Consider the following 19,692-nt stretch of genomic DNA (forward strand, 5'->3'; position numbering starts at 1 on the left):
CAATTCTGTCTCTGAGCTCTTCAGGCAGTTCCTTTGACCTCATGATTCTCATTTGCTCTGACATGCACTGTGAGCTGTAAGGTCTTATATAGACAGGTGTGTGGCTTTCCTAATCAAGTCCAATCAGTATAATCAAACACAGCTGGACTCAAATGAAGGTGTAGAACCATCTCAAGGATGATCAGAAGAAATAGACAGCACCTGAGTTAAATATGAGTGTCACGGCAAAGGGTCTGAATACTTATGACCATGTGATATTTCAGTTTTTCTTTTTTAATAAATTTGCAAAAATTTCTACATTTCTGTTTTTTTCTGTCAAGATGGGGTGCTGAGTGTACATTACTGAGAAATAAAATGAACTTTTTTAATTTTTGGAAAATGGCTGCAATGAAACAAAGAGTGAAAAATTTAAAGGGGTCTGAATACTTTCCGTACCCACTGTAATGTATGTACCTGTTTGGTCCATGACAGGACTTGATTTCAGTGGAACTTTCTGTTGCTGCAGCAGAAACATTCATTAAAAGATGTATTTTTGGAAGCAGTATTCATTTTGTTGTCTTGATTGTTACAAACTCAAGTTTAATTTAAAAGCTGATAGCTAAATTAGAGGCATTGTGTAATTTTGTGATTCATAATCCAAATAGTCAATTACTCTCAAATTAGCCCTAAATCACTCTCACTGCCAGAAGGGGAGACAAAGGCTCCACACTGCAGGTTTAGATTTTACTATGGTTTTATTCATTTTACTTTAATGTGTACTGCCCTCATTGTTTAAATATCATACTTCATTATTTGCAATGTTTCTTTATTTACTGCTCAGTATATAATCTTTATTAGGTGCGAAAGGGATGTCAAGTCTGGAATGCATAGTTTAAACAGCATCCATTCACTTAACAAAAAGGAAAAAAAAAACATATACACTATATTGCGCTAATTGCTGCAATTTCACATGGCAAATTACATCTGTGTGTAATAATCTGTGTCAAGGAGAGCAGAGCAGTAAAGGTGCTATAAATTAAAATGTACATGCACACATACAAAAGTACCGAAATTAATCTGTTGCAGTTCTTCAGCTGGCTGCAGCTCTGCTGTGTCTATGTTGTACCATCACTGCAGTATCCTGCAGCTGCTTCCAGGTCTCCATTATTGCTTTGTTCCTTTCATCCACAGACAGTGCTCTGCACATGAAAATACAGGAAACACATGACAAGACACTAGTTTAACATGCTAATATGAATTTTTTGGGCTGACTCATCAAGCGAACACATAAAAAATTACTGTACACAATATATTCAGATTATGGTGGCATTAAAACACAAAAAATGCAACCTTTGCTGAAGGTAGAAATTGCAGGTTTCCTCGAAAGTGACACAGCTCCATGTTTTTTGTTTTGTTTTTGTTTGTGAAACATTGTACTCCTTAATGATGTCAGACTCTCCGAAACAGAAGATGAAAAGTTGACTCTGGCTTCTGTCTTTAGAAGAAGCACCGCAGCTGGGGTCCTTGTCACCTGTGTAAGACAATGAAAGTTCTATTTCATGTAACTTTGCGTAACGTAACGTTGTGTAACTTTCCTATGACGTAATGCAAAACAAATCAAACATTTGGCTTTGCGTTTACCTTTTATGAACAGAGTTTGCTGTCTGGTGTTCAGAGCATAAACAGGAGTGCAGGGAGTAGCAATCACATGAGTTGTGGGAGGAATCAAGAAGCACACAGTGGTTTTGTTGATGACATCTTGGAGGAACATTTTTCCATTTCTTTGCACCACAAGCGACTAGTTGAGGCAAGAAAAATAAAGTAGAAAATACTGTAAGTTTTAGAAATTTTGTATTATGAACTAAACTCAGTTACTAACTTCTTGTTCTTACCAAGCTCTGCAGGAAAGGCACTGATATAGTGACAGTTGGGAGGTCCTTGCTGTCTTTTGGCCTGTAGATAGGAAATAATGTGTGAAAATGTTTTGCCTGATGCAATATGATTGCATTTATAATGTATTGCATGTATAAATAAAATATGTAAATATGTATGTATTACACAGACCTTTCAGTCAGCTGCATTGTGCAGGATTGTGTCCCTCGCCCTGTGGTTACTGTATGAATTGCTCCACTTTTACACAGCACCAAAAGATGGACTTTTGCTGCAGTAAAAGTCTGGGAATCATTAGCAGACACAGGCCAATAATCCACAAACTGCATTCTGAAGAAGGCACTGTCTGCTGCTGACACTAAGACAACACACAATGGAGAGCCTGCAGGGAAGACAAGAAAATGAAAGCGAATCAAACAAGCCATGACCTTGTTTATATTACAAACCTCTAACAAGCAGAAATGGCTGTAAGCTTGGCTAATAGCTTGTCAGTCACTCACAAACACACATGAAGTGTCATTACATCTTCCCACAAACTGATTCAGCCTTATTATCGCTAACCAATTAACATTCTTTCGGGGAAATTCTAAATATATCTCAGTCATGCTTTGATGTGTGCGAGTGTTTGGGGGGCATTGAACCACAGAAGCACTAAGAACACAGACCTAACAGTATGCTAGTGTAACTGACTTGTTGAAGAAGACGCCTCTTGACACTTTTTTGTTGTGTTAATTAAAATTTACAATATCTGTTATATAATTTCTGCATATAAATTGTGTCAACATGTCACCAATTAGGTAGCTGGTTTATGACAAATAATCTCTAAAATCTTCTAAAATCTAATCTTCTCTGCCCAAAAGTTATTCAGGGAAATTTGAAAACATTAGGAAATATACTACATTTACTTACTTTCGCAGATTACCTACAAATGTAGCTAAACGTGAACACGAGTATCGTATCTTTGTCACTTGTTTTCATTAAAAACGGCTATCTTTTTAATTAACACCAAGGACATTGCTGAAGGTTCAGTTGCATGTCAGTTTGTCTCGGTCACGTTTTTTTTGGACATTTGGCGTTGTGCACCTGGAACGCTTGGAGGTCGTAAATTGGAATTGCTCCAAACACCATGAAAAACTTATCCACACCTGGAAATTACTAATCAAATTCCATACTGCGTATGAGCTCTGGCTACAGCTAAATGACACTGGGGTCAGATTTGCTGAAATATTAGATATACCTCACCATAAGATTTGCTCACCAGATTGTCTGTCCCAGACACACACCAAAGCGCCATCGAGCCCAAGAGCTATGTAATGGGTGCATCTACTAACAGCAGAGCAGAGGATTTCCTGTTCATTTGGCCACAACACATCTGGCATGGGTTCCACATCTGCCTCAAAAAGAGAAGGGTCAAAACCAAAAATGTATGCCTGTCCTCTCCAGTACAAAGAAAAAAGCACCGTACACGTGAGCTCTTCACAAGCGGGACCACATTTTAAAGATGCGGTTTTGAGCATCTCTAGCAAATTCATGTCAAATAAATGAACAAATAAATATCCTATACCTGGTTTGTTCTTAGGTGTTTTTTTCAGCAAATACTGAAGAAGATTATGGCTACCACTCCACCACACACAGACAGCAACAGGCAATCCTGCTGAGAAAAGGTCAGAAATTAAAGATGACATTAATAGGAGCATAGCCTGTCACCACAGACTTGAAAATGCGTTTAGAAAGGATTGACTGAATATGAGGGATGTAATCCACAGGAATTCAAGGGGTATACCCTTGTGCCTGTCAATCTGCAATTCTCCAAAGGTTATTCATTAAAACAGAAAGTCCCTGATTATGATCTATTATTCTGTCACATGGTTTTGTGGGAATGCCTCTGAAACCGTGCTGGGCAACTGTATTAAATTATTCTTTATCATGGAAAGTTCACATATTCAACACTCATATTTCAAATACTGGAGAAGCCAGCACCCTCCCTCCTCCATTACAAACCTGGCTGAGACTTTGCTTTACTTTCACCAGGAAACTGACCACAAGGCAGAAGAAAGTGGTGGGTGCAACGTCTGAAAAAGAATCAGTGCAACATGAGACAAGAAGAAGGCTGAGAATTACATAAAATTATTTATTTACAGGCAATATTGTCAATATTAGCCCAACTAAGGTTTCAGAAGGTGGGTTGAAGTCAGGGGGTCTGACCAAAAAACAAATAAAATACTTAAAAGACTCAAACACATTTCATGCAAATACTTAAATCAAAGCCCATGTATGTATTACGTAATTATGTTGTGTATTAAAACTACAACAGAACTAGCTCAGTTGTGAAATGATGATTGTATTTTTGTATAGTTTATTGTACCTTGGGCTTTCAATTGTTTTTCCTGCATCTGTATTGAAACACCCAAGTTCCTCCCATTGGTGACAGCTGCTGGTGTCTCTGTCCAGAGCCAAACTGTGTGTCAAAAAGTCTGCCATCTGCAAGACCTCAAGCCCTGCAAAATAGCAGAAACATGATGTGATATTTACTCGGCTGTATTTGGCATGCTCATGCTGTTTTACTTCAATTATACCACACTACATTTTTGGTCCAGGTAAAATTATACCCGCTGGTATTTTGGGTGGCTTGATTTTTATCTTGACTGCGACTGGAGACCATTTCACATCCACATCTCCAGAGAAGTTTGGGTCCTAAGGATAAAAAAAAATCCTGTCAGCTACTCTGGATTGCAACACGTTTCAAGCTTAGTGCTCTTCCTCAGGTAACACTGAGTCCAAGTCTTTTTGTGCTCTTTATGCCATTATATACAGGTGCTGGTCATATAGTTAGAATATCATCAAAAAGTTGATTTATTTCAGTAATTCCATCCATTCAAAAAGTGAAACTTGTATAATGTATACATTCATTCCACAGACTGATATATTGCAAGTGTTTATTTCATTTAATTTTGATGATTATGACTGACAACTAATGACAACCCCCAAATCAGTATCTCAGAAAATTTGATTATTGTGAAAAGGTTCAATATTGAAGACACCTGGTGCCACACTCTAATCAGCTAATTAACTCAAAACACCTGCAAAGGCCTTTAAATGGTCTCTCAGTCTAGTTCTGTAGGCTTCACAATCATGGGGAAGACTGCTGACTTGACAGCTGTCCAAAAGATGACCATTGACACCTTGCACAAGGAGGGCAAGACACAAAAGGTCATTGCTAAAGAGGCTGGCTGTTCACAGAGCTCTGTGTCCAAGCACATTAATAGAGAGGCGAAGGGAAGGAAAAGGTGTGGTAGAAAAAAAGTGTACAAGCAGTAGGGATAACCGCACCCTGGAGAGGATTGTGAAACAAAAGCCATTCAAAAATGTGGGGGAGATTCACAAAGAGTGGACTGCAGCTGGAGTCAATGCTTCAAGAACCACCACGCACAGACGTATGCAAGACATGGGTTTCAGCTGTCGCATTCCTTGTGTCAAGCCACTCTTGAACAAGACACAGCGTCAGAAGCGTCTCGCCTACGCTAAAGACAAAAAGGACTGGACTGCTGCTGAGTGGTCCAAAGTTATGTTCTCTAATGAAAGTAAATTTTGCATTTCCTTTGGAAATCAAGGTCCCAGAGTCTGGAGGAAGAGAGGAGAGGCACACAATCCACGTTGCTTGAAGTCCAGTGTAAAGTTGCCACAGTCAGTGATGGCCATCACTCTGGCCATGTCATCTGCTGGTGTTGGTCCACTGTATTTTCTGAGGTCCAAGGTCAACGCAGCCGTCTACCAGGAAGTTTTAGAGCACTTCATGCTTCCTGCTGCTGGCCAACTTTATGGAGATGCAGATTTCATTTTCCAACAGGACTTGGCACCTGCACACAGTGACAAAGCTACCAGTACCTGGTTTAAGGACCATGGTATCCCTGTTCTTAATTGGCCAGCAAACTCGCCTGACCTTAACCCCATAGAAAATCTAAGGGGTATTGTGAAGAGGAAGATGCGATACACCAGACCCAACAATGCAGAAGAGCTGAAGGCCACTATCAGAGCAACCTGGGCGCTCATAACACCTGAGCAGTGCCACAGACTGATCGACTCCATGCCACGCCGCATTGCTGCAGTAATTCAGGCAAAAGGAGCCCCAACTAAGTAATTCAGGCAAAAGGAGCCCCAACTAAGTATTGAGTGCTGTACATGCTCATACTTTTCATGTTCATACTTTTCAGTTGGCCAACATTTCTAAAAATCCTTTTTTTTGTATTGGTCTTCAGTAATATTCAAATTTTCGGAGATACTGAATTTGGGATTTTCATTAGTTGTCAGTTTTAATCATCACAATTAAATGAAATAAACATTTGAAATATATCAGTCTGTGTGTAATGAATGAATATAATATCCAAGTTTCACTTTTTGAATGGAATTACTGAAATAAATCACCTTTTTGATGATATTCTAATTATATGACCAGCACCTGTACATATTAGCTTTTTATTAGCTTTTCAAAATGTATCCACATTCAAATCGACGTCAGATGAGAGCAGACTGTAAACAATGATGGTGAAGAGGACGTCTTGGCCTGGATGTCCGCTATCTGGATATCACCTGGCTATACTTAGCCAAACACTGGCCGTTGCCCCCAACAGCTCAATTGATTCCGAGATTACACAACACATAAAAGGCATTAAGATGATATAAAAGAAACAAGGCGATATAAAAAGAAAACATAATAGACACACATAAATAGGATTTAAAGGATTAAAACAAAGAAGAGGATTGAAATAAGATACATGTAAAACAGAATAAAACATATTAAACAGTAGAATACATTAATAGATATTAATTAATAGTCCCAATTTTAAATAAATAAAAATAAAAAAATAACAAAATGCAGTAACAAACACAAAAGTATTAAGCCCTGATCTAAAAGAATGATTTTCTGAGAGTTTGTTGCAGAAATGTGGTACATAAAAACAGTGTGCAGCTTCTCCATGATTAGTTCTGACTCTAGGGACAGTGAGCTGACCTGTCCCAGACCCTCTGAAATGCTGCAGCTGTCTGATCAAATAAATCAAGCTTATTGAAGAAAATCATTCTAAATCCAGCTGAAACACAAGTCCTTTAATTCTTGATTTATTCCTACAGTTAGTCTATGCTGATACTGTAATTGCCTTAATGTGGATGTTAAAATGTTGGTTGATGAGTCCATGACTACACTGGCTTCTGACTTGGTTAACGTTAGCGACTGATGCTGAGTGCTGACTTCAAATCGTTCTTCTTTGAGTCAAAAGACAAACATTTCAGTTTTTTTTCTCCCTTTGTTTAACTAGAGAAAAATTTGGCACATCCAAACTATTGATTTGTTTGATGCACTATGGGACCTTAGTTACATGGTGATATTGTTACATAAATCAGTGTGTCGTCACAAAAGGCACGTGCATTATTATAGTTTTTTGGCAATTACCTCAGAGAAGGAGGACTGCCTTGCATTTTTCGCAACCTGCATTAAGTTTTTCCTTACCAGAGATCGCCTTTACCATTAGTAATTTCAGAACAGAAATGTACAAGACCATTGAGCATGGGCATACTGTGGATGACTTATAAATAGATGAATAAACAATGTTGCTTTAAAAATACAAGTAAGGAGTGCTCATTTTGATACATTTATCTTATCTTGAGTCCATATCTTATGCATTAGTGATGCAAGCAAAGAAGGTACATTAATAATAAAGAAACCTCGAGTCAAAATAAGACTGCCGTTGAGTTTTTTGATTGCTGTTGAGACATGTGGCTGGAAGTTCTGTACTTATGGCTCGCTCAACAAACGTCTATGAGAAAGAGTTCTTTCTTTCTTTTATTCTTCCTCTATCTTATTTCTTTCACTCTCCCTGTTTTCTAACTCCTCTCTATTATACCTCAGGCTGACTTTATCCAGCTTTATCCACAAAGGAAGGTTTTCTCAGAGTAAAGAGATGGAAGAGAGGAGGAAATCTAAAAGACGGGAACCTTGAATAAAGAGGAGAAAGAGGGATGGGAAGAAGAGTGGAAAGGTGAAAAGTTACTGAACATGTCTAGAGATTAGAGTTAAAAACGAGTGTTATGAAATATTCAACAACATTTTACATGTTTAAATAGGAAAGCAGCACATTTAATAAAGCATGTTCAGCAAATTCATGTATTGCAAATATTACATCTAAATAATTGCATTTTTACAGAATTACTAGACAACCAAATATCAAATTTAATATGAATTATTTTTATGTATTCTTTAATTTGGACTACATACTATGCAGTTAGTCTCTCCCCAATCCAGTTGGTCAAAATATATAAAATTAAATAATGCTATTCTAATTCTATCGGACAATAAAAGATATGATCTACCATCCCACAAAGTATTGTAGCAAGTGTTTAGATTCAGATCCATAATTCAATAGAAAAAAATACATTTGATTTCCTTATTATTTGCGATAGTTAAGTATTATGATAAACTAAAAATGAGTTTATTTATGTTCAGCCACTCTGACCTTGAACTTGTTGCCAACGCTGATGAAGCTGAGTTTTCCCGCTTTCTGTTTGGAGTCCTTGGTGGTGCTGGAGTTCTCAAACAGCTCTCGAACAAATTTGTCTTTTGATTCACACACTAAGCTCTCCAAGGACATGTGGAGGGCATCATTATTCTTCTCCACAAACCGAGTCTATGGACACAAACACACGCAAATCCATACATTTATGTAGTGGCAGACTTTTATACAGATGTACAAAATACAAAGACAAATGAGGAAAGCCTTAATCCCTGCAGCATACAACACACAAGTATAAGTGATGTATTGTAACTACTCAACAGTGAAAATAATCATTAGCTGGAGACTTAAAATGTGACATTGACTTCATTGACTATTGAGTTTTACTTAGCTTTAACCTTAGCTAGTAACTCCATTGTCTTATGGAACTGGTAGACACATAATAAGTAGAGTTGTTTGGTAAAAACATGATATTACTGGATTTTGTGAATATCACACATACCCAACAGTCCTACATAAGATATATGTTAAGAATTACTGTTTCATAGCAGACAGCTCCAGCAAAGTGCCTGATGATAAAGCCCTCGTCATCCCGGAGATTCCTATGAATGGTCAACTTTGACTTCCTGGGAACCTAAGTGGGGGAGGAAGAAAGCAAATCAAATTTAATGACAGTGCTAAAACACATCATCTATCCATCACCATCTCTGCAGCAGAATCTCACTCATCCACACCCTTATTGAATGGAGAGGGCAGCTTTGGAGAATGAAGCATTTGGATCAGTGAAGTGCAGCAAAAAAAATTTATTTGTATTTTTTTGTTATTTAACATGTTTACTTACATTGATATTAAAAAGGGATATAACAACTGTACACAGTTGAGATATATATTTTTAAATGCCACATTATTTTTATCTGGCTCACGTATTATAATGGACCCGAAAAATCCATTACCAATATTATTCAGGGATAATAAATAAAATGTAGCACCCAGCTTTTTAAAGCTCCATTAGCTTCATCAGTGAGGGAAAGCATTATAAATTATCCTCAATGTGAACACTGTACAGCAAAAATGTGACATTCCAGCACTTTAGATTAAGATCAATGTGTTTCATCCTATTAAATGTAAAGAATAGTCTTCATTTGAGTAATAACTCTCCCTGCACTATGTGGCTGCAGCCAGCCACCTCTAATCTTAAATTTGAATTGGTGTCAAGGCTACAGTTTTAAAAGGATTTCATGCTTGAAGAGATACAGGCAGAGTGACGAACTAAGGGGACAATAACAGAGACAGAGGGAGGGACTGGGACTGTGCATCATTCACAAAACTGCTGTTACAAACAGGCAGAGTAAAAATTACCACAATGAGAAAAACACTATGTGCAGTTACATCGCTGCCTGCTCTCACAAAAGAACTTAGGACACAAAGGAAGAGAACAATAGCAGATTACTGGACAAAAACCAAGGACAGAAGGAGAGGGAGAAAATAAGAAAGATAATAAAAGAAGAGAGAGGGAGGGAGAGGGAAGAGAGAACACAGCTAAGAGATCTGACCGTCAGTCTGAAGTGGTCTTTATGCTTGCTATGAACAGCCAGTGCAAAGTGTTGGTCGCTGGGCTGAGGAAGACGGTTCTCTTCATCCAAAATGTCCAGGACTCCCACCAGCTTTGCTTCTACTAGGTCTGGAACAACAGTTATGTGCATCAGCAACAGTATGTTTCATTCATGTTTAAGCCCAGCTCTACAACATACAATGAAGCATCAGTATGAAAAGTAATACCCTAATGCTTACTGTTAACACTTTCCAAACTGATAATATTTCATCAAATGCTTATAGAGATTTTAGGGTAAACAATAAAACACGTGAATCCCTGTGAAGGTATTTAGGAAGCGTGAGGTGGGACTCATCATTACGATACAGAAGTTATAAAATCACTAAACATTCAGTTTATGAAAATGACATTTATTGGAAATTTCCACTGTTTACTGCTTCTGGGTGTGAATATTCAAAGCACAAAACATGTTCATCAGGATGTTCATTTAGCCATATATCTGAATTATTCATACGGCATGCTGTGTTTGGAATATAATCTAATAGCCAAGGACCTCTGAAAAAATTTGCATGAACAAGCACCTGTGCATAAATCCTGAAGATTGATGAGTGAATTAATGGCCAACCCAAACGGTCATTTGCAAGTCATAAATGTTATTTGCGGCTGTCAGTTAACCTCGCACCTGAATAATCACAGCCTTTGAAATACAAATCAAACTGCTTCACCTTGATACACTGACTACTTCATCCCATAATTCGAGAATTCATTCGAGGACAGAGACAACAAAAACAAGGGGGCATTATTTCTCCGGCTTCTCATTGCACAAAAAGGGGCCATAAAACCCACAAATCCTCATTACGCTTGCTCCCTTCAGACAAATGGATATGCCAGCTTCTTCAATAATGAGAAGTTGGTATTTTTGTCCCCCTGACAGGTGTATTCTTGCTACTCTGACGTGTAGGCCAGAGCACAAGGAATGGCCCCAATCAATGCAATGTGAGTGAGCTGATGAAGCTCATGAACCAGCCTAAGTACATTTGTGGTGTGTGGGCTCAACAGGCAGCCACGTCTCGATCAGTCATTTTGCGTATTGAAGTACAAGCCCTCAAAAGACAACACTTCTTCACTTAATGTTGTCCCTAACTGTCGGTCCTCTCTTCATTTCTGAATATCACCCAAGGTACAGATCCATGAAGTCATCAAAACACATACTTCTACACATGAATATCTTTGATTCTAGTCATTTGAAACCAGCTCAAGTCAGACATCGGATCAGCTTTACAAGGAAATATCATTACAAGGTTATTAGCCCTGAATTATTATTTTTTATTTTGCAATGCAAATGCTGCAAATTTTTAATATTCAGCTGTTACATTTTTCAGGGAACTTTTGAGAAGTGACTGAGCACACGGGGGAGGAGTAATGTTTTGAAAGCTGCAGAGTTGGAAGGAAGCTGACATAGAGACTTACCTATGCAGTCCTGGTTGTCAACATAGTGCACTTCATTCACTCCCAGCCCTTCCCTTTGATATAGCTCTTGCTCCTGCACAGACATGGTCAAAAATCAAAACCTGTGAGTGGCTTCAGAACTCAATCCACCTGATATAACAAACAAAAACAAACGCATCAAAACGACAACACACGATTCAGATAATGAGAAAGAGGATTCAACAAGAATTGTGGCACATTAATTGCAGACCTTGGAAGAGAATAACGCTAAAAGATCACAGGAGAGAAACAAGCCTCATCATTTCCCTTGAGAAATTAGCATTCTAATGAGAGAGCGCAGGAGGGAAAATCTAAGCGTGGAATCAGAGAAGAGAAGGACAGAGAAGCTTAGTGTGCCAAACACTTCCTCCAGGCTCATGAAAGAGTCAGTAAGTTCGGCTTGGGAGCGACATGACATGGCCAGTTTCCTAGGATGAAGAAGTAAACCACACCAAATCACCTTAATTCACATGCTGTTCACCCACCTCTTTCAGAATGCGCTCGTTGAAGAACTGCTGCAGTTTCTCATTGCAGTAATTGATACAGAACTGCTCAAAGCTGTTGTGTTCAAAATACTCTAAGAGGAGGAAAAAACAGAAGAAGCAGAAAAAGTACATATTTCAATTAATTTTCAAAAATGAAAATTTGTGCAAAGCCTGTATTAATCATGGCAGTCGGGGGAAATGATTTCTCAAGCAAGAGCCCTGGTAATAAAGTGTGTTTATGCATTAGGGTACTTATATTAAAAAACAAGCTGCACAGACAAGTGTCTCTTTAGTAGACTGAATTCTTAACAAACCAAGGAAAAAACATGACAGATAAATAGCAGCAAAATGCTGTCAAGTTGCAGAAAATCATGGTTTAAGTTTGTCCGTTATGTTGTCAGTGATGTTGGGCTAAATCTACACATTATATTAAGTTTAAGTGAAACTTCCACATTTTATTGAACACTAACTGCATTTTATTACCAAACCCAGCGATGTCCAGCACCCCGATGAAGTTGGAGGACGACTCGAAGGGGAAACACTGGTTTACTCGTTTGACCACATGATCAAAGAGGCGGCTGTACACTGCCTTTGCCAGGGCATCGCGGGCATTGTTAGCTTGTTCCACCTTTAGAGGCACCCTGGAGGGAAACACAAAGTGGGGCAGTGAGAGACAGTCTGAAAGTGGGACATGCTAGTCTCTGATTAAACTTTTTTTTCGCTAATCAACCCAATTTTCACAAGGCAGCAAAGTTTTAGATCTGTTGATGTGCTGCATAATGCCATTCTACTTCTGATCTCTACAGTCAAGCTAGGTAATCATTAAAGAAAAAGCCAAAGATGAGGTATTAATACTAAAATACGAACCTTGAACTCTACTAGACTTTCTAATGGTGCTTTACGACAATTTATTTTTAAATTATTTAAAGGGGTTGAGTGTACGGAAAGTGCAGTCCATAGTGACCCTAAGTTCAACTCAGCAGTCCCAGCTGAGAAGAAGGTGAATTTAAATTGAAAAGATCTGTCTTTTGCTATGATAGATCATTGCCCATTTTTTGTCTTTAGATTTTCTACCCGCCCAGTCGGAAAAAGAAATAAAACCCTCATCCATTACAAATCGAAATAGTCCACCTATGCTAAGGCAAAGGCAGCCTATTCAGGCAGAGAATAGGTCACGTTTTCTCCATTTGACTATTACATGAGTTAAAGGCAGTAAGTCTTTGAAAACACATGAAATTCTTACAATTCATCTCAGTGGCATTTTTATCCATTGCAATGTTTCATCTGTGCACTAGTTAGAGACTCAGTCATCCCTGATGCGATCACGTCGCACCATCCCCTCTGTAACCCTCAACCTCCCAGGGATTGGGTGGATCCCCCTGGGGCTTAATGACAAAGCCAGGCCCCCTCTGCTCCACCTGCTCCCCAGACACCAGGCCTGCACTGTACTGCAGCCATGCTCGCCTGCCTCCTAAGATACAGGCTGCATTATTTATGTGGAGAAAACTCTTCCAGGCCAGGCCAGCATCTGGTACTTCTGCAATATTAATCTATCAAACACCACATCACCACCAAAGTACAGAGGGACAGTGCCAATACTGCACCATGTGCAATCATGTAGAAGTATGGTTAACCTAAGCAAGACCACTCTATATTTGTGTTACTGTGTCCTTTCCACTGAAGTTTGCTGTGAGTCATTTAGCAGTGGTGTTTGAGTCTTGTCTGCAAAGAATAAGATCCATTATATATTCTGCTAATACCATATTTAAGACCATAAAATAAATGCTTAATTCAGTGTCAGGATTTCAAGTCATCGTCATGTATCTTAATACTAATCCTACAGGATAGTATCAATAAGTACTGCAACATCTGCCTGGCCACTGCCTGGGTCAATAACATTCTAGTGGGTTAATCTGTAGTCTAGGATTATCAGCTATTTTCAGACCTATCATGAACCATCACTGAGAGAGTTCAGTTGTCTGTAAACAATGACGGTGACTGCTGAGGGCACTAAGAGGATCATTTTTTTCCCTCTACAAAAACATTTTCAAAAGAAGTTGCAAAGAGTCATAGACCTTTGGAGCAGAGTGCTGTTGTTCTTACTTGATAACTGTTCCTTTGGCGCCCCCTGCTGTAGTGAGCATGACCCTGGTTGTGAGGCTGACACGCAGATCATCCTGGTCCAGACCCAGCAGATCAGCACAGTACTCTAGAGTCTGGCCTGACTGATTCTTCAGGACACAGCCACCTGAAACATACAGCAAGTTTCTGAAAATGTGCAAGATAATTCCTTCCCTTTGTATCAGCCGTACTTTCTGAATTCTTGCCAATGGATTTTAAGGGAAATCATTACAAACAGTTTTTATATCAAAACAACAATGCAATCACACGATTAATGGATTGTAATTTAAGATGAGTTGAATCCATTTTAGTACTAATTTGACTTAGTAGAGATTAGAACTCGGGGTCTTGTAGTAATACATAAAATTTTTACAAACCATTGTAAAATCATCAGAGTTTTGTAGCTATGCCCCAACATGAAACATGCACTGTCAACTTTTTATTGGCAGGATAATGAAGGACTCAACAGCCTGATACAAAACTGGTATTCAGGTTCAGTGGGTATAAGATACACTAAGGGAGATCCTTCTGAAAATTGCCCTCAAGAGAAGTTGAAAGTTGACTTATTTAATTCACAGACTCTTTGGTTGTAGAATCAGAAAGAGAAAGAATGAACCAGAAAATTAGACGAACATGGATCTTGGTTACCAGGGAAACAGAGATTTTCTTTATCAACGTTTGAGACTAAATGATGGTGACATCCAAGGACAGCAGATCTATTCTTCAGTATTTTTATACTGATCTAATACTGTAACTTGTATGCGATCGCATTTATTGAAAAAGCGAACTGACACCTACTTGTTATGGTGATTTCAATCGGCTCCATCTCATTAAAGATTCTACATACCTGTAGCCCTGTTAGTTTTAGGATTGATTTTAACATCTTATTGATTACTTATAAGGCTCTTCATGACCTGGCTCCAGATTATATTTTGGACCTTTTAATTAATCCCTTAGGAACCTTTGCGTAATATGAGATTTTTGGGCAGTGATCTTCTGTTTCATTCCTGAAAACAAAAGAGGTTTTTATTTTCTTGTTATTTCTTATTTAAATTTTACCCCTCATTTATTTTATCATTCACTGTGGTATTTCAATTCATGTTTCTCTCCGTTTCTGTGAAGCACTTTATTGTTTGTGCTCTATAAATAAAATGTATTATAATTATTATAATTAATGTAAAGACCTTTTCAGCGAAAAATCCCACATAGCGACACAGTCAAATTAATCTCCAGAAACCCTTGCAATGACAAGTTCTCAAGAAAGAGCTTATCTGATCTGTCTAACCTGAGGAGCTCCCTGTCTCTTCAAAGTCAATGTTGCCGAGATGCAGAACGCCGGCAACCACCCTGAACAGGTCCAGCTTCTCTGTGTCGTCCAGACCGATCTTCTTCATGGCCACACACATCCTATTGAAGTCACCCAGGTCATCAAGAAGGGGGTCCTTCAGAGAACCAACGTTCAAATGCTACAAAACACATGAGTGAGTCAGAAAAAGCTGAGATCACAAGAGAAACAGACACTGAGTGAGAATTCAATTCAAATCACGATTTACTCAAACAAGATGCAATTCCCGAACGACAATCTGTTCTATATTTTAGCAGTTTCATAAATTTTTCTTTTAATATTGAGTAAATCTGACTCTAAATTGAATTAAAGGGGCTCCAACGCTGCAACTATGAAAGCCACATGTTTAACATACTTTTAACAACCAAAATATTTTACATAAATGTGTTGAAAGAGCCTCCACCAACGGCACACAGCAAGCACACCATCCTATGAACTACTATAAGGTCGCTCCGCTACAGTAGCCTTGTCTCCAAATGTCTTGACAAGCACTGTATTTATACAATTAAAGAAAAAACATAGCCAATGTAACATCTAGCAATATCTCAGGGATGATGAAATCAGAAAAAACAGACATGCAGTGTAAAATGTCACTGGAACAGAGCACTTCAAGATTCATTAGGAGTCAAGATCGTAGATAAATCATACAGTTATAATTAACAAGGGCTGCACGATTATCAGTAAACGTATACAACTGATTATAATGTAAGATAAGACACCATTAACAGTTCTTGTATAAATGAGACCAAAATGCTTTGTTTGCACCTTTTCCATGTTTTATTGAAGTTTTGCATTTTTAAAAATAATGAGCCTTCAAACTAAAATGTCAATCTTACAAACGAACCTCTAACAAATATTGGTTATTAACTATGGAAAATATACAATAATAATTATATATATATATATATATATATATATATATATATATATATATATATATTAATTGTGCAGCCCTGCATTGTATGACTGAAAAAGCGGAATAAGCAAACAGTCTTTGTATTGTTCTATCTAAACACCAGCCAGCCCCAACCAAACCTGGCAGACACATGCAGACAAAGAGGAAGCATGCACTCTTATTTCCTGTTTGCACTACAGACAGCAGCACATAAAACCTGAGAGTCTCAGTGTTTACTTCAGGAAAAAGACTAATAAATAAAGGGATAAAGGGAGCACAAAGCCCTTATAAAAAAGGAAACATCACCTTATTGTCCTATATAACATGTGGAAAGACAGACAGATGTACAATGACTTATTTAGCATTAACACACAGGTACTTACAATAACAATTACACAGTGCTATAATGTCTCTTACAAATGTAAGAAGGGGAAGGTGATAACACATTTTAATCTCCACCAAGGATCCAATATTTCAAGAGAAAACTAGAAATGACATATTGTTTTGAAAGATTAATAAACAGAGAATAGCTAAAAGCTGGACCAGTATGGCTAATCTAACACCAGCTGCCTGTGAACTTGTAGAAATCTATCAGTATTTTTACAATATGTCAATGCAAAAATCACATGTACATAAACTCATCATGAGCAAATTAATAGAGAACTGAAAGTACCTCCTTCGTCTACCACTATCTCACCTGATTTTCCTGAAACACTGATTAACATACAAGTAGATATTATTCTATCTTAGCAAACAAAAAGTGAAATGAACATGTGTAATTAGTCCCTGAGAGCGCACCGTGTCACACTTACTCTTCTAATTGTTTCATGATATTAATTACACATCTCCTTCAGGCTTTGCGGGCACTGATTCTTTTTCATGTCGTACATAATTCATCAAATATACAGACCTGAACTAATTTCTCAGCATGAAATATTCCTATTGAGGAGTTTCACGCATATCATTCCACATCTGCAGCTGATTTCCTTGAATATGGTCTGGGATTTGCTTTCTGTCCAGTGCTTACGTCATTACTGAGAAAAGAATCGTGTTCATCTGTCTGAATGATTGAAATTCAAAAGTGTTGCACTACAATACACTATTCGCCTTTGCTCATTGACATAAAATATGTTGCCACACAGTAGGCTTATGTAAGACAAGTGTCCAAACTGATCATGTGTTGGGTTAGAGTGATTAAGCCAGAACTGAACGTGACCTTACCTCAGGACTCTTGCGGTTCTGCATTATTTGTTTATCAGAGTCCTTGCTGGCAAAATATCTGGTGCATCCTCGGTTGAGGTACTGCAATGGAGAAAAATCATCTTTTCATTTAAACATAATTAGTGTTTTTATAAATAACACAGACACTGTATAAATGTATTTCCCTCGTGGCTGGCAAACCTACTGGGGATATTTGTATTGATTTCCATCATCTAAAAGATTTACTCTGCTGTCTTCCAATAATCCTCCACAGCTGACTAGTAGCGAATCACATTAAGTAATTGCCTCTGTTGATGTGGGTGTCACCTCAGGGATCTAATATAATGACACTATGATAAAACATCCATAAGGAACAGCTTGAGCTGCTTGTTGTTTTGTTAGACATTGCTTTGTAGCGCATGTAGAAGAAAATAAAGGCTGGGGTAAACACCTTCAAGCTCTCTGACTTTGCCCCTGCTGAGTTGATAACTGCATTTAAAAGGAGATATAATTAAAATGTGAAATATTCTGTTTCTGAGGGATTTTGATTTTGCTTGGGAGGACCTCTTGACGTCACTAAAAATAAGTTAATGTGACATCTAGTGGGCTTCAATAGAACTGCCAACCAATGTCTATTTCAAAATTATGAGAAATATTGACACCGCAGACCCTGGTGTCTGTCTAAGCCCACTGACCCTGAAGCTGTCTGGAGAATCCAGGTGCAGTTTCTTCTTTATGTCCTCGGATGCCCCGGCACACAGCCTGTAGAAGATGTGGTAGTTCCTCTCGTCGTTACTTTGCATGCAAATCCTCGACTTCTCTAGCAAGTAATGAGAGACGAATCCACCCACAACCGCGTTCTGGTGACACAAGACAAGAATCAGGTCTTAAAATCAGATTTTAAAATTCATGGTCCACACAGAGAAAATGATCGACCAACCTAGAACGTAATCAATGATCATCTATTACCTTCTCACTGAAGTGGATTTCCACAAACTTCCCAAAGCGACTGCTGTTATTATTCCGGGCTGTCTTCGCATTTCCAAAGGCCTCGAGGAGGGGATTTGCTGAGATTTGAAATAGAGATTTGACAAAAAAGAATCAGGATCACACTGTACCCATACAGTGCAAACAGTATCAATAGTTAATCATAGTTGTTTTAGATTTGTTATTATATTACCTTCTACAATTCTCTCATCAATATCTTGACCACTTCCATATGTTGTGGTGAGATATCTACAGGATGGGGATGAAACTGATGTCAACAATGATGAATATTTTTAATAAAGAATTTTTAAAAAGACAAAAAGACACTCAGCTTACACAGTTTACTACAACAGCTTTCCCTTTCAAAGCAGCTACGACTACTAGACATAAAAGTAAAAAAATATTTTTAACTACTTCTCCCCCTTATCTGATCACTCATTTCTGTATTGTTTGGAGTGGCCCTCTAAAAACAGAGCTCTGAAAGCTAGTTGGAAAATAACAACAATTAACAACACTACGGAATTGGACGCCACATGCAACTTGTATAAAAACTGACACCAAGGGTGTGAAAGGCCATCATTTTTGCAAGTTTATTTGGCAATTGTGTCCAGCTTCAATTTGTATTACTACCTACACTGTTCACTATTTTCATGAGATATTTGCAAAGTATTATCAGTAACTCTCATTGTGGTGCAGTCAAAGTGCAGCGGGCAAATGTCTTCGTTTGGAAAGAGAGTGGAAAGTTTTAATTTGCAACACTACTTTGTATCTCATGAACACACAATCAGGAGGGAAAGGACCAGAGGTGAGTGTGAAGGGAAGATGAAGATGGGATGCAGGATGATTCACGTGGACTCATACCTGAGAACAAACTTGGTGTTTTCAGTCTTGCCAGCGCCAGATTCACCGGAAACGATGATGGACTGGCTCATCTTGAGAACCTTCATGTCCCTGTAGGCTTTGTCAGCTAAAAACAAACAAAATCCCTTAACTTTCTAATATAATACATATCAAGGATCAAATAATGCAAGAATAAGAATGTAACAAGTGTTGAGGAGGTGAAACACTTGGTGTATATTTCATTTAGACTGTACATTGTTTTAATTATGCTAATTTGTGCTATTTCATATTTTGTTTCTAGTATGTTAACAAGAAGGTCACTTATTTCCGTTTTTTGTACTGTATTATTTCCACCTCTGACCAAATGAATTTCCCCTTTTGATTACAAAGTTACATTTGAATTGGGA

At 38.1% G+C, this 19,692-nt stretch overlaps 2 protein-coding genes across 5 annotated transcripts in view; both read right to left on the reverse strand.

The window, feature by feature from the left end:
• The window catches only part of LOC123979047 (unconventional myosin-VI-like), a 52,576-nt gene that overhangs the window by 14,737 nt on the left and 18,147 nt on the right, over positions 1-19,692 (reverse strand). The window contains exons 6-18 of one of the 2 annotated variants that reach the window (XM_046062762.1): positions 19,307-19,412; positions 18,639-18,694; positions 18,428-18,525; positions 18,154-18,318; positions 17,480-17,560; positions 15,304-15,484; positions 14,001-14,145; positions 12,381-12,538; positions 11,898-11,989; positions 11,395-11,467; positions 9,926-10,053; positions 8,911-9,006; positions 8,376-8,546 (exon numbers count right to left, since the gene is read on the reverse strand). In XM_046062762.1, the coding sequence (XP_045918718.1) occupies positions 8,376-8,546; positions 8,911-9,006; positions 9,926-10,053; positions 11,395-11,467; positions 11,898-11,989; positions 12,381-12,538; positions 14,001-14,145; positions 15,304-15,484; positions 17,480-17,560; positions 18,154-18,318; positions 18,428-18,525; positions 18,639-18,694; positions 19,307-19,412 (1,550 nt within the window). Of the gene's footprint in view, positions 1-8,375; positions 8,547-8,910; positions 9,007-9,925; positions 10,054-11,394; positions 11,468-11,897; positions 11,990-12,380; positions 12,539-14,000; positions 14,146-15,303; positions 15,485-17,208; positions 17,293-17,479; positions 17,561-18,153; positions 18,319-18,427; positions 18,526-18,638; positions 18,695-19,306; positions 19,413-19,692 lie in introns of those variants that run through there. The other variant, XM_046062763.1, reaches the window with a different exon arrangement.
• wdr93 (WD repeat domain 93) overlaps positions 789-19,692 on the reverse strand; it is a 49,318-nt gene continuing 30,414 nt past the window's right edge. For 2 of the 3 annotated variants that reach the window (XM_046062764.1, XM_046062766.1), the window contains exons 8-17: positions 4,479-4,563; positions 4,235-4,367; positions 3,871-3,941; positions 3,434-3,523; positions 3,128-3,259; positions 2,044-2,251; positions 1,872-1,932; positions 1,621-1,777; positions 1,330-1,510; positions 789-1,178 (exon numbers count right to left, since the gene is read on the reverse strand). In XM_046062764.1, the coding sequence (XP_045918720.1) occupies positions 1,070-1,178; positions 1,330-1,510; positions 1,621-1,777; positions 1,872-1,932; positions 2,044-2,251; positions 3,128-3,259; positions 3,434-3,523; positions 3,871-3,941; positions 4,235-4,367; positions 4,479-4,563 (1,227 nt within the window). In that variant the 3' untranslated portion in view covers positions 789-1,069. The remainder of the gene's footprint in view (positions 1,179-1,329; positions 1,511-1,620; positions 1,778-1,871; positions 1,933-2,043; positions 2,252-3,127; positions 3,260-3,433; positions 3,524-3,870; positions 3,942-4,234; positions 4,368-4,478; positions 4,564-19,692) is intronic. The other variant, XM_046062767.1, reaches the window with a different exon arrangement.

Source organism: Micropterus dolomieu, linkage group LG11 (assembly GCF_021292245.1).
Source record: "Micropterus dolomieu isolate WLL.071019.BEF.003 ecotype Adirondacks linkage group LG11, ASM2129224v1, whole genome shotgun sequence".
NCBI classification, from domain to species: domain Eukaryota; kingdom Metazoa; phylum Chordata; class Actinopteri; order Centrarchiformes; family Centrarchidae; genus Micropterus; species Micropterus dolomieu.